Here is a 16422-nt window from a genome sequence, read left to right as displayed (position 1 = left end):
AATAAAAATGAAAGATATAGAGTTTTTCGTATGAATTAACTTAATTATCTTCGACCGTTTTAAAATTGATTTTAATATTTCTATGCTTCTAAATGCTATATGGATAAATAAATATTTAGTTTAGTTCGAAATATAACAATCGTTTTGCTATGATAGTTTTATCTAAAGATTTGAATGTAAAATTTTTTCACAAAGGTACAAACAATATTTAAAAATTGCTAACGAACACTTACACCAGTTCCATTCGATTACACATGAATAACCGAATAACTTTTCATTCGAATGCAATAAATAAAAATTCATTGTAATTTACCAAATGTAGCGAAGTGAAAGCTTACATCAAAATACACACAATTCCAAAATGGATGCGGCAATATTGAACGGTATTTTCGAAATGTCACATCCACACGCTTATGTACATTATGTGGATAAAAGTTATTATTTTGTAATATGAAGTGTTCTGTGGATTTCTGAACTGTGTATGAAATCTTGAGATTATAATTATTATGGTGACTGGTAAGCGCAGAGGTACCTACTAGTCTTCATAGTAAAAGAAGAAAACATTTATTATTTAGAAACGTTTGTTTCGACACAGAAGAAGAAGAATAGGGCTGTGTGCATAAAAACGGACGCTACTCTGAAATCAGCTTATTTATTTTAAAACAGTTCACACCTGTAAATGATACAAAATAATGTTAAAATTATGTCAAATAAAAAAAAGACGATAGAGAATGTCCTTTTTCGAAGTTGGTCAACACAAAGCACAAATTCAAACTATAATAATATCACGTCATGATCGTTACAAATAATCACCATAATATTCTACAGTTATTTATTTAACCCGTATCGTTAAGACAATGACGTCATTATTATATACGTCAACGTTATACATATAAAACGAAGCTATTTTGGCTTCAAATTATTATATTGTGACGTCATACTGAAATTGGAAAAAGGTGTTTTGTTTTACCTTGAAAGGTTGTAGGAAAAAGTTTTGGAAGTTGTTTTCTAATTTTTGTTTAGATTTCTATTTTGTAGTAGAAAAGAATTAAGTCCTGCTGTTTCTCCGTCCATATCTAGGATTAGATCTTTAAAACTACGCAACGAATGCAGTTCCACAGTATTACAATATTATTTCCTACAGTAAGGAATCGCCTTTGATGTCGCGCGATGCCGCCGCCAGCGTAGGTACTTACGCTGCCACACGAAAATACGCTAGGGTTGCAACAAATGGGAAATAAAACAATTTTGATTATTAATATTATGATGAAATCATTTATTCATATGTACATTCAAAATAATTGCGATTATTAAATCTGATGTAATTATTTGTTCATAAATATACAGGGTGTAATCGTTAAGTGTGCACAAGCGATTATTCCGTAACTATTGCAGATATCAAAAAACTTTAAACTGATATCGAAAGTACTTAACCTAATGAGTAAAATGGCCATAATAATTTTTTAAAAATAAAACGAGAAATAACCAAAAATGTTACATTAAACGCTCCCATACAATTTATTTCCCATACATTTTGTATTCATAGTAGATTTTCGAAGTGACGTCCGTATTGTGCAATACAATGAGGAGGTCTATTTACAGTTTCTAAATGAACTTCCCTCCAAATTTGCGAAGTAATTAAAGCAGAAAACCAAAAAAACAAAAAAAAAAAGCTAAAATCTTTCATATTAAATGTATAGGTTGATCCAAAAGTAATGATAATTGGGTATTTCCTGTGCACATAAAAATATAAAATAAATGTTTTATGCTTGCTCATGTAATCACTAAGTTATCACAAAAAAATTATATCTACAGGCCACGTTTCCAAGTATTAACATTAATTTTAATGTGAACAGTGCGAGCCAGAATATTTCCCGACGGAAAGAAGAAACAACGATTCGACATTTAGAGGGTGAATTTCTAAATTTTTAATGAGATCAGGATAATTTTTTGTCACGATTTGTGACCATGGGCGTTACCTGGGTTCACCATGTTTATGCTGAAACCAAGAAACAATCAATGGCCTGGATGCGAGCTTCCAAATTGACGGTGAAGATTTTCAAAGTGAAAATTAGTGGGATAGATTAAAGCCGTAGTTTTTTGGGACGCTGAAGAAATGTGGAATATTTTAAGAAGGTAGCCACTACTACACAGGGCTCTTACTACACAGACCAAATTAAAAGATTGCGGGTAGGTTAGTAAGAAAAAGAGACATGGCAAACTTCGGTCTTGAATGTTGGTTCACCAAGACAACGCACCAGATCACAAAGCGTCAGTTGCGATGGCTGCCAATCAAAAATCGGCATTGAAAATGCTTGAACACCCACCCTGTTTGTAAGATCTAGCTCCTAGTTAATTCTATCTCTTACCTCGGCACAAGAAACACCGTCGATACAAGAAATTTTAAGACGACAGCGAAGTGATGGCCGATTTTGAGGGGTTTTTGTAGATGAAGTCAAAGTTTTTTTTTCTAAGTTAAGGAAAAAAAATATCGAAGTATATTATCTAGTTAGAAGACTATCTAGAGAAATACATAATTATTTTAACTGTAATGACCTTGTTTAATATTGATTATCATTACTTTTGGATCAACCCATGTACATGGGATATTCATATCTCATACTAAATGTATGGGAGGGTTTAAAGTTAATTTTTTAGATATTTCTCGTATTATTTTTAAAAATTTATTATGGCCATTTTACTCATTAGGTTAAGTACTTTCGATATCAGTTTAAAGTTTTTTGATATCTGTAATAGTTACGGAATAATCGCCTGTGCACACTTAACGATTACACCCTGTATAATTACAGATATTGCACTGCTAAATATTATTTACGTGGACACTTTATTTTTGGATGTTCTTAATTGTATATTATACCATTTAACTAAGTAATGCATTCGCATTGGGATGTACAATCTGATTAGAAAATAATGAGGACAACATATACATAGCTTTGGTTTTAATTCAACAGATACAATTATTACAATCTTTCTGAAATATTGTTTCCTTCTGGGATTTCAATGTACCTAGATTTACATCCGTAAACGGAACAGTCTTTGCGCGTCATAATAGAATATGTAAGTACTTATGTATAATAAAATTATTACACAAAAAATACGACTGCGTCGTCCTTTCGCGATAGTTAATGCAAACTCAGCGTGATTGCATTAAGCGGCCCGCGTCGCCCGACCCCCCGCCAGTTCCCCTCCGTTTCTCTGCACAAGTACATTCGTCGCCATACTGTAGGATGGTAATACTGTGGCAGTTCTTTTATACAGGTTAGGTTAGGTTAGGTTATGTAGATAGAGTGGTTCTTGAGGAAGTTTTTAGTATATTACAAAAGTGGACAAAGCCGCTTCAAAACTGCTGAAATCTATTATTTGAGAAGAATAAGAGTAAGAGTTTCATTTAGTTTGTCACACATGCTTTAGATAACTGATAAGTTCTAAATTATTATACCTATTTTAAGAAACACACGCAAAAACATAAATTTTCTTACTTACACGAACAAGTCTAGTTACCAAAATGTTAACAAAATGTAACTCGCTAATTAGATCACTAAAAATGTTTTAATGAACACACGAAACAGGGATTTTCGCGAATTTTCTGATAATAAGTGATAAAAAATTTCAACTCACTAACAAGCTCAACTTTCCTATAAATATGAAGTTTAAATTTAATTTTAACTATATTCAATATGCTTTGAGTTTGAGATGAGTTTTAAAGTAAACATGTAGTTTTCTCTTTTAAAGTGAAACTTTTATTACATCGTCTCAAACTTTTTGGTCTGTGTAGCGCATGTCGCGTGTATCGCGGCTGCCGAGTAGGTATACCTACTCGGCAGCCGACCGTCACGCGACATGCGCTACACAAAGCAGTGTTCGGAACCGTTCGAACAGTTTCACTTTTACCGTGGTTTCATAAAACCACACAACATTTTTTATTTTCTTGTCTAGGTATATGAAGTTAATACCTTGTATCAATATTAGTGTAGTATTATGAAGGCAGGATAATCGTGTGAGATTTAATATCGTCAAAGTAATAAAATATTTGCACTTTAATTCTTTATTAGGATAGTGATATAAAGTGTTCGAAACGTCGGGAAAATAATATAATGAATAAATCGCGTTTAAAATCCGTTAAAAATCTTTAATTTCTAAATAAACAGTTAGCAATCTCTACTAATATTATAAACCTGAAGAGTTCGTTTGTTTGCACTCACTAATATCAGGTCCGATTTGAAAAATTATTTCAATATTGATAGCCTATATACATCATCACACTAAGACCAATCAACGCGGGACTGGTAAAACCGCGGGGCACAGCTAGTATGTTAATAAAGTGTTCTATCAATAACTAAAAATGATTTTACACCCAAAAAACAGAATTTTACACTAACACGGCTCGACAAACACTGGATGCGTTACGGCTTATATCGATTTTAAACGATGTCGACAGTTGACAGTTCAATTATCCACTCCATGTGCTACTAGGTTAGAAAACCTACAGTTTTAACGGAATTTAAATGACCTTTACTATCAGTTTTTTTACTGGAATACAGTTAAATGACGTTTACTAGAGAAAGGATTGATTGACGAGTGATATGAGCTTATAAACTTATAACGAATAACTATATTGACCGTAATGTTATTTCGTTTTGTTTTAATTGAGAATTTTTAAAAGTATTCGTGGTTATGTAGGCATAGTAATAGGCAATGTTTAATTTTTATTCCGGATTAATATAAGTGAAGTCCCGTACGTCCCCTAGTGGGGTAAGGGGCAGATGCATTATGCATACATCTGTTTCACTGATCGATTTTCTTTAGGGACAAGTAGGTGATCAGCCTTCGCGTCCTGCCAGACCGAGACATTTTTTTTTTCTTCGTCTCCACCGGGAATCGAACCCAGGCCCCTCGGCTCACGCGTCAACCACTGTACCAAGGAGGCGATCGCGGTCGGGATATTATTATGTTTAAGTATATATTATTATGTTTGTCTTTCTGTCACGTCACTATTAATGATTTTTGTGTCAGTTAGGAAGCTAGAGAATGATAGGCTAAGCTGCGGTAAAACATATCATTTAAAATTCGCAGAAAAATTAATAGATATTATAAATGCGAATGTGTTTGTTTATGTGTCTTTATGTCACGTTGCAATGGAGCAGATTATTCTGCAACATATTTATTTACAGCATTCAGCGAAGCCGGGATAGGATAGATTTAATAAAGGGCGTCTAAATTTTTTTTTTTTTTTTTTTTTTTTTTTATGTATTAGCGGGCAAACGAGCTGGCGCGTCACCGGATTAATGCGATGATTGGCGCCGCCCATAATCACCCACAAGACCTGTATGGTTGCAGGTGTGTTGCCGGCCTTTTAGGGAAGAGTACGCTCTCTTTTTGAAGTACCCTAAGTCGTATCTGTCCGGAAATGCTGAGCTCGGGAGGTCGTTCCACAGAGGAGTGGTGCGTGGAAGAAAGTTCCTCCTAAATCGCAAATCCTAAATCCTAAATACGCGCAAATTGCGTTAGGATTGTAATTTTATTGTTACGGTCATAATCCTCGACCCTCAAGGATCGGTCATCTTGATCCTGGCTTATTTAATTTTGGATGGAAATTCCAGTTTGACTTTGGTGTTTCTGTTTGTGTTTATACTGAGCTGGGATTTAGGAATTTTTGTTCAAAATGAGTGTTATATGAAAATTTTGATTTGAGGAATGAATAAACTTTTTAACGGAAAATTAAGTGTGGAGGAAATCGTATGGAACTTTTTTCAGTCGAAATTATTATATTCCCTTGGAAAATGTTAGACAGTTTTGGTGGTGTTAGTAATAAATAAAAATGCTTCTCTGTTGTTTAATATCTACACTAATATTATAAAGAGGAAAACTTTGTTTGTTTGATTGTAATGAATAGGCTCATAAACTACTGACCCTCAGAAAGAACATAGGCTACCTTATATGGCGAAATACGTACCACGGGCGAAGCCGGGGCGGACCGCTTGTTGTATATTATATAGTAGCATAGTATGTGATCGTTATAATAAAAATAGATCCGATCCACCCAACTTCGACTGGTAATTCGTTTAAATATGTTCAAATAATTATAACTAAAATAATATAGCTCTAGGTACCACGACTCTGCCTACGTGGAAAGTATTTTCAAAATCGTTACATCCTTTTTTGGGCTTAATCTGTACATGTAAAATACAAAATAACTATTATCATAATAGGATGATGATGTCAGAGATTGAACAATAATCTAAAAGAGCACAAAAATCCATTTCACAGCAACAAGGGTATTCACGAACGGATTATGTTTCACATCTCGGAATAACGTCTTATGTAGCGTAGTAATGTGTAAGCTGAAAGCGATTTTATGATAATGGTGGAAAGTTTAATTTTGTATAACATTTAGGTGTGTGAAGAATGAAATTAGCGGACCGACGACGGTCTTTTCTTAATACGCCCAATAATTTTACGCCAGTAAAAAAACTGTAACTACTTATTACTTCTAAACCATCGTATTTTAGGGATTACTTTTTATTGTTTGAAAAATAATTCATACATTGTACATTCTCATAAACTATCACTTGTATTATAAAATTAAGTTCTATAGGATTAGCACATATTTATTTTTATTAAATCGCTCATAACTTGTACCACAGAAAATATATAAAGCTGTTTGTTCATAGCATACGAGCCAACAATATTAGGATTACGTAGTTAATGTCATTTTCTGTATTCTTTCACACGTGTTTCTAGTTAGACTCTAGGATTTCTGAATCTGGTTGAATAAGATTTGAAGGAAGGTGTTTTAGAATTTATCTTGGTTGGTTTTTGTATTTTATAATAATGGAATAATGGCTTAAAAGCAGTATAGAAATAGTCTGACGCAGATGCCGTACAAAAATGGTGGTCTACAAAGTCGGAATTTATTTTTATTTTTCGACAGGTAAATTTGGTCATTTGATTTAATACGGCATCTGTGTCATACTATTTCTATACTATTTTCAATCAATTATTCCGCAACGCCGTACAAAAATTATGGAGACAAGGGGAGAAAATCTCTACCTGAACCTTCGAATTCTCATCTGCACTCAGGTGGACAGCTTACAAGTGACGTCATAGTGCTGAATTTTATTATTTTATGCTCTTATATCGTTCTAGATAGGTCACCTGGTGGGTCAAATGACCCATAATTTTTTCAACACGGGCCTGTAGTCTATTAGGTTTTGTAGTGTTCTTTCTTTGTATGCGAATGTGTAATATTTATTTATATTTTAGTTTGTAAATTTTAGCTTTAATGTGTTTTACACGTTTCTTTCGTTCGAAAATTCCCAAAAATATTTAGCGTATTTTTTTTGTAACCAGAAGTTTACTCTTTCATCGTAAGCTACATTTTAATTGCTTGATAAAAACTTATCTATATCGGTTGCAGGAGGAGAGACTTACAAACATAATTATTTAATAAATATTGTAACAACAGCTGATATACTTATTTCATGTAATTGTTGCAATATATTCTATAATTTATATAGAGTCAATACTAAAGACATACATACTATATACTACAAAAATAATAGAAACTAATGGTCAAATTCGCGTCATGGCAATACCAATACGTCATAGAGTAAGGCGACAATTTTGGTATCTTTGAAACTTGCCAAAGAAGTTTCACTTCTGACACACACACTCTTTTTTAGTTTTTAAAACAATATTAATTATATATTTTTTATTTCCAGATCACGCCTCATCTCTCGTCGGTCAGACAGCTCGACTCCGCTGCCGTATTTACGGCAAGTCGTGTGGAGAGATGCACAGCATCAAGTGGTATAAGGCTGACACCCGGGTTTACGTGTATTCGGCTTCTAAAGATGCCGCTATTAATAGACCGGAGGGTGATATGATGGATCGGTAAGGTTTTTTTAAATATTGTTTTATTTAGTAGTGGTTTAAAATTAGTTATTTTATGAATTCATATTAAATAAAGTATTATTCATATCTCAAAGATCTGTAAGATGTTATCATCTGTAAGATCTTTAATACGGAGATAATATGTTTCTTTCCTTTTTATCCTCTGAAATTGATGATTATTATTTATTTAGTGAACAATTTATAAGATTATTTATGTTTTCATTATTAAATTATGTAAAACTAATGTGAATAGACGGGTCTTCACAGAGCGAGCAGCCTCGCGAGGCAATTGATGCGTGGAAATCTATGTAAACATGGGTAGTGGGTCGGCTGAGGAAATATATGCCACCATTTTTCTTGTATGAGGACCTGCTTCATTACTTCATAATATAGTAGAATTTCATCCGCCGCGCCTCTCTATCTGTTGGTGGTAAAAAACTACTAAACCCATTGTCATTCTGTTTTCACTAATGGATAGTTCGGTAGTACCTCTACTAAGTAAGTACTCGTACATAATATGTTAAGAAATAGATAACACGGACGAAGCCGTGGGCATGAAGTTGGCATTAAATAAAACCCTACATATTTCGTAGATTTTAATGTTCCTAGCTACAGGAAATTATTTGTTTTCGTAAACAAATCAATAAATGTATCCATTCAAATGCATTATTGCATAAATAACTACAAAAGTTCTCCCGGAATGAAACTCGAAAGTTTTATGAAAAATTGTCATCCCCATTTAAAAGTTTCGCACACGTCAAACTGTTCTGTTGTTGTTGAATTTTTAATAGAACCAGTAACTACTTGAGCAATGGCAGGAAAATTGAAACGTTTCCGTTGTCTGACGATAAATTTCTATATATAAAAACAGTTGGTCTTAGCGTAATGATATTATATAACCTATAGCCTACCTCGATAAATAGGCTATCTAACACCGAAAGACTTTTTCAAATTGAATTGCCTGAGATTAGCGTGTTCAAACAAACAAACTCTTCAGTTTTATTATTTTAATATAGTGACAGGAAAATTGAAATCAATGTACCACTCGATTCTAACACATAATATGAATATTTTGTTTCAAAGTCAGTTAAGTTAAATAAACACAGTAAAAAGCATAAAATCAGTTCAAACATAGCGGTGTAATGGAAAGAGACCCGATACCATTACCACTTGTTAATAAATCCAATTGGATTATTACCTATACTCGATTCAATGCGACGGGCTCTTATTACGTATTCAAACTCTATTGCTATTTGAGATTTTACAGTGCTACAATTTTACGGCAGTTAGGTACGATTTTCATTGATTTATAATAAATATATGAAATATAATATGCTACTACTTTAATATAGAATACAGATGTGTTATAATAAATTATTAGTAATAAATAATGCAGAAACAAATTGGAAGAAAAATGGACAAGGACTATAACGGAATGGTACCCCAGCGATGGTATACGGAAAAGGGGAAGGCAGTTCAAGCGGTGGGAAGACGATATTAAAAAGATAGCTGGCCCGGAATGGATCAGAATAGCTAAAAATAGAGCAAAATGGAAATCCTTAGAGGAGGCCTTTGTCGGAAGACAAGCTGCCATAGAAGAAACAAGTTTGCCGATTATATAGATTAACAGCTAATGAAATAATATAATAGAGAAAATAGTTTTAAAAACGTTTAAAATAATATACAATATAATATAGGAATAAATAAGGAATATTGTCAACGGCATTTAGTAGTATAAGATTTTTGTAGTAGTTTGTAATGTTTTTGCAGTAATAAAGGCTTATTTTATTTTATTTTTATTAGCATGCACGACATATTGTATCACTATTTATTTTTCAGTTTATTACGTAACATAATCACTAGTGACTTTAAAACTTCCATAAACACTAACTACATAGAAATCTTTACGACATTACCAAGAAATAAAGTGTTTGCAATTAACATGCGACATTCCTAAAGAAAATACTCATTACTGCAAAAAAATAATAGCAATATAAATACAATGGCCTTTGCACACGTAATCGTCCTATTCTGATCTCATTGCACATTCTATAACTTTTAGAATACACTCCGCAAACAGAAATGGACCTTAACACTAAGAAATAAGGTTCACATTGCAATGCACGCTAAACTAGACTGACATTTACAAGTGCCAGTACTAGAACCGTATTTGTCTAAATTATTCAACGTACTAACCACATCAGATATATTACATTGCGGGATTTATTCTTGGAAATGAATATTTTACAAGTGAAACCGACATGTAGTGGGTCCAGTTTTAGTTACGCCATTTGTGACGGATTTTTATGGTGAAGGGAAATATATGAGGTTCGTAATGAGCTTTTTTGTAAAAGATAATATGTAATAGAGATAAATAATATGAATGAGTTATTTGTGAAACGAGTCGCCCACGGCTTGCTTTGCGACATCACTACATAGTATAAAACAAAGTCGCTTTCTCTGTCCCTATGTCCCTAAGTATGCTTAAATCTTTAAAACTACGCAACGGTTTTTGATGCGGTTTTTTTTAATAGAACGAGTGATTAAAGAGAAAGGTTTTAGTATATAATTTATTAGGTTTTAGACAAAGCGGGCGAAGCCGCGGGGGGTAAGCTAGTATCGAAATATATTGAATACTAGCTGTTGCCCGCGACTTCGTCCGCGATTCGGTCGTTTTTCGTCATTCGTCGTTTAAAAAAAATACGTGACACTTTATTTTTGAATGTTCTTAATTGTCTCTTATAAAATTTAACTACATTAAAATTGAATACTCTGATAAGAAAATCTTAAAATCATCGAAAATCATAGACATCGAATATCTGAGAAAAACATGAATGAATGTGATTTAAATTCTACATTTCTTAGTAATTAAAATAATAATCTAAATTAAATGTAGATTTAGAGCGTATACGCACTATGCGGGTAGCCGCATTGCGGGTAGCCGTCCGGCTGACCGCAAGCACAATTATGTACGTAATATTCATTTCTATGCGCACTGTGCGGTCTGCGGTAGCCGCATCGCAGTGCGCATGGAAATGAATATTACGTACATAATTGTGCTTGCGGTCAGCCGGACGGCTACCCGCAATGAGGCTACCCGCATAGTGCGTATACGCTCTAACAGTTTGAGCGCACCATTATAGAATATGTACCTAAGTAATAAATTACGTTAGTTTACATAGTAACTTTACTAAAAACACGATGACTTCCTTTCGCGCTCGGTACCACAAACTAAGCATGTTTGTGGTACGTGTCCCGCGTCACTTTACCCCCCCACGAGTTCCCCTCCGTTGCTATGCGAAAATACATTCGTCGCCCTACTGTAGGAAAAATTGTAATACTGTGGCCTGGGCGTTATAACACGCTCAGGGAATTCCTGAGTGCTGATAGACTTCCGTCTATCGGCATTTATACCAATTTTATATTAATATCACCATCTTGAGGAAAAGCTTCTAATGTCGATTTAAAACGCATATACATATACGGATTAACCTGATGAATTAACATGTTCTAAAATTGTGAAATGAGTTCAGTTTTAAATTCGAGAAATATTGATTTCTTGTATTCGATTATTCGTCGTAGTCGAATACAAAATATATTTAAAGAAACTTAGGTTGGCCTTCAGGCAAAAGGGATCCTATCAAATGATAAACTTGACCTTGTATCTTAAAAGTAAGAATGAAAGGAGCATCTGATAATTGTTGAGCACCAAAGGATCATTTAAAACGCAATACTATAAGAGCTAATATTGTCTAAGAACTGTTTAGATTGCACATGTTCCTCTAAAACTTAAAAGTAGTGATTTCAAAGGTTCCGGCGTATCTTCAAACGAAAGCCGACTCCTTACTCCACTTTAAAGCATTACAAAAAGAACATACTACGTTAATATCGCCTATACAGAAGATGATCTGTAGGTAATCAATTGTGAGGTTATAAGCAAACCCACTTTTATATTTGTCGGACCACACCACCGAATTTGTAGATTGATCTTCTATGTTTACCTCTAAGTCATTAAGACTATGTCGAAATCTGTCTGCAGTAAGACGGGCCTCTCGCTATTCGTCCGTTTCAAGAGACCAATAGTTTCAATTCTTAATCTTTCATTAAACAAACTTATTAATCGTTCTTGTCTCAAATAATGGTAATATTCGCGTCCCTACTCTAGTCATTGCTTATGCTCATGTTCATCTTCGAGAGATCGAATAATATTATGGTGCACCCTATTATTTGTCAAACGGTCTTCATATTGAGTAAAAGTTTCAGATTCTCGAGATAAAATATGACGATCGTGATCAGCTGTGAGACGTAATTCCCTCTCAGTGAGGGTTTCGGTCTCACGGGATAGTACAATATGCCATTTGCGATCAGCTGTGAGACGTTATACCCTCTCAGTGAAGGTTTCGGTCTCACAGGATAGTACATGCCGTTCGCGGTCAGCTGTGAGCCGCAATTCTCGTTGTGAAGCGGTTTCAGGTTCGGCATAACACATGTTGTTTTCGGTCAATAGTAAGCCTCTTATCTCTAACGATCCTTGAGAACTCTTATTTCTCATTTTCTTAACTTTGCTCGAATTTCGATATAAAGATTTTTTAGGTGGCACTGATGCGGGTGAATAAAAATTAAGTTAAAGCCTGATTCCCACGACATGTTTGCTTCACAAATCCGACCGCGCCACACCACACCACATGCCATGGGAATCGGCGCGCTTGTCGCTCGCCAGTGCTTGCCATACGCACACATGCCGTGGGAACGCTCAGTTCAAATCGCGACGGATGGCGACAAGCGCTTGTCGTCTGCCAATGCTTGTGAAGCAATACATATAATAAAATTGTGGAAAAGTGATGTCTGTACAATTAAAATATGTAGAAAAAAATTAGCAGGTGTTATTATTATCGAGAAATCGAGAGAAACCATTTTTTTCTCTTAAAAGCTCCCCCCCTCCCACTTCCCGAACTCCGGAAGACCGTAATTTATTTTTCCTTACATTTTTATCATATCCTTTTCTAATGGGTTTCATCCTACTGCGATTTTTTTTTGTTTCAAAAATTATCTACCCTGGTGTATAGGTAAATTTTCCACATAAAATGTCCTTTAAATTATGTCGTATTATATTTTTAACCCCCGACGCAAAAAGACTGGTGTTATGTGTTTGACCGCTATGTATTTCTGTGTGTGTGTGTCTGTCTATGGCACCGTAGCTGGCTAACAGGTAAACCGAATTAGATGCGGTTTTTTTTGTTAGGCAGAATATTTTCCGACGCTGGTTCTTAGATAAAGTGTATCAAAATTGGTTCATCCACTTATTATACCTACATAGGGGTAAAAGTGGGAATGAAAAAAATGAAAGTTATAATTTATTTTTAAAGATCGTCGGGAAGTTTATGAAATTATTTTTTCCTTTTTCTATACACTTTTCTTCGTCTAAACGGTTTAGTTACGTGCTCTCTCTCTCTTCAGCCTTTAGTTACGTGCGTGAGACAGGAAAGATCTAATTTGGATTTGTTGCTGTATTTGATAAAAACTGAGTATCGATTAAGCTGATCAGTGGCTACACCATAGATTATTAAAAACATCCGTTTAAGAAAGGAAGGAAATAGAATTTGCTCCTCTCCCCCCCCTGGTTCCTAAAAAATAATATGACATAATTTAAAGAAATTTTACGTAGACGTACACGTACGTAGAATTAGTTAGGCATTTCTTTTTTGATTTTCGATATTATATACTAATCATAATTTTTAATTACATTATGTAGTAACTATTTGGTATAGGTTAGGCATTTCATTTCTTGATTTTCTTTAATAATTTGGTACGTAAGTTTTTTAGCTCAGTTTAGTAAGAAATTTTAATAACAATTCTTTTAATTATTTATGGTAAAGTCCGGTCGCGGAGCAGGAAGAATTTCGTACATTAACCTGTCACTGTCACTCCCTTGTAAAAATAATGTGTCTTGCTCGCACAGGTGCAATGACCGCCGTCCTTAGGGATTGTAAACCTTTAACCTGAGAGCGTAAGGTTTGTGTTTGCTTGATTGGTGTCAGGTGTTCAATTATGATTTTGTGAATTCAAAATTTATAAGAATAAACCTCAAACTCTTTATGTCCAATCAAAATCCGCCTAAGTCGAAATCGCGTGTTAGAATAACGTATTTCTGTAATATTGTACCTACATAGTAAATTATTTTTTGAAAAATAAAGTCATAAAGAAGTTTCACTTCTTATGTGTGTACACGCACACTTTTTTTTATATAATATATCGTTGTTATTGAAAAAGTTAAAATGTAACCAACTAATAAGTATTGTAAATGAATAGAGGACATTTATTTAATAAATTAGTAAAAAACATTTTCTCCTCCAAATATTTCATGTAAACTGCACTTCATTCAAAAATGTTTGTGACCACTGTCAGTAGGTAAAGAGGTCATTGTACGAAATTCTTTCTGCTTCGCGACCGGACTTTAGTACGTATTTACTCAATAATTGTATCTTAAGTAGTAATTCAGCATGGGCGTAGCCACGGTGGGGCTGGGTGGGGCGCTTACCCTGACTTTGATCTGGTATGTACTAATTGTGAAGGGGAGTGGGCGTGGGCGTGGGATTGGGACTGAACGTGGCATATGGCGTGGGAGTGCGAGTGGGCGCGGGAGTGGGAGCATAAAAATAAAAATGATTTTTAATTGTTGCCCCACCCTGAGCCCATGGTCATAGGTCCCATAGTCACTATTCCACGCGAAAGAAGTCGCGGGGACAGCTAGTAGACAAATATAATCAGAAAGCTTTGAACTCCTAAGCTCAACCATAAAAGATAGACATTTATGATGTCGGGAGATATTTTGTATATAATATGGAGAACATTTCTTTCATACTTGATTTCTGTGTAGCTTTAACCATTAAGATACACGCATTAAGAACGCACGCGCGACGAAAGCTTAAAAATGGAGTTGCTGCTCTGCTCACGAATATGAAAAATAATAGTTATTTAGGAAATATATTTCATGTGCAGAATTGACCTCTACAGATTTAATATAAGTAGGTATACATATATTTAGATTCCAATTTCCATGTAACGTTAAATTCGACTATACAATAACTAACAGACAACGCAGGTTACTCTCGTTTCCGTAAGTTGAGGCGGCTACATATTCGGTCCTTATAACATGACTTTTTGTGAACGAAACGACAGCGCGGTTTAATTCGATGGCAACACCATCAGAAAAAAGGAAATATTTTTAACTTTGAAAAAATATTATGATTTACACTATTATTAATACTATTTTAACATTAACACAAAATATAAGACTGTGAGTGTGTAAAAATAAATCCAGCTAGTTTCACATCACACTTATGTTTATAATTAGGTATACGACATGAAAATATATTAATTACCAAGCAATAATCATATAGATAAATACTGAACAAAAGTATTAACAGTCAAAGTATATTATTTTTTACTAACAACATGTAAATGATGAAGGAATAATAATTATCAACGAACTAACCTTTTTGTATTAGAGTCCCGCCTCGTGATCGAATTATTAAAACACGAAGATTTTTAAAAATGTAACCAATGAACACAATCAATATTAGATTAACTGTAATGGTGTCTAGTTTGACTTAAAATAATATACATCTACCCTCACTTTTAAAAATGTAGTATATTCACACGAATTATAAGCGCACCTTATAGGGAAGGGAAGATTTATTATGGGTTAAAGAGTTAAATAAATAACTAACATAATTATATTTAAATTATTAATTTTTAACATTGTGTTCAGTAGTGTTAACATGTAAATTGATTTGATTTTTACGAAATCTCATAGATGGCGCTGAATCAAATTTGTCTTTATAGTACTAAGATTCATTAAACAGTTTCTCTGCCCAAATTACGTAAATGACGTAGTTTTTATAGTGTAAAGCTAGATAATAGCATGGCTTACTCAAAAACAACATTTAAACATGAGTCTTTAGATTGTACGCTGTCGTAGTACACGGAATACGTAAGAAAAGTAAAGGTTCACAGCTCCTCCCCCGGAGGTGATAGCATGATTATATGTTTAAAAAAACCTCACTCGACCTGTTAGTAATATTCATGCAAAATTTGAAGTCAATCTATGCAGTACTTTTCGAGATTAGCTCGGACAAACATACAGACAAACAGACAAACAGACAAACAGACAAACAGACAAAAATTCTAAAAACTATATCTTTGGCTTCTATATCGATTATAGATCATGGAATATGTATTCTTTTAAAAAAATATTCAATGTACAGTTTTGACTTTCCTACGATTTTATTATATGTATAGATTACATGTTAAATATGAAGAGTGTGTTTGTTTAGTTGAACGCGCTTATCTTATGAATGGTATGTATGGAATTGAATATATATTTTTTCATAGTTTAGCTCATATATCTTAGTCTATACTAAAGTATAGCTGTTGTTTTGATTGAATGTTTTTCTCAAAAACTGCTAGACGAATACGAATTAAAAATACATATTTTTGTTTCCTGTA

At 33.8% G+C, this 16422-nt stretch overlaps 1 protein-coding gene across 1 annotated transcript in view; it reads left to right on the top strand.

Annotated features, from left to right (window-relative positions):
* Positions 1-16422, top strand: part of nrm (neuromusculin) — a 385531-nt gene that overhangs the window by 188550 nt on the left and 180559 nt on the right. Inside the window, exon 3 of the mRNA XM_090117221.1 lies at positions 7743-7914. Coding sequence (XP_089973347.1) covers positions 7743-7914 — 172 coding nt within the window. The remainder of the gene's footprint in view (positions 1-7742; positions 7915-16422) is intronic.

The sequence above is a fragment of the Colias eurytheme genome, chromosome 27, assembly GCF_061535395.1.
Source record: "Colias eurytheme isolate Ceu_HAF_F1 chromosome 27, ilColEury1 Martin Lab GWU primary, whole genome shotgun sequence".
Classification (NCBI taxonomy): domain Eukaryota; kingdom Metazoa; phylum Arthropoda; class Insecta; order Lepidoptera; family Pieridae; genus Colias; species Colias eurytheme.
This window is presented reverse-complemented; position numbering and strand designations above follow the sequence as displayed.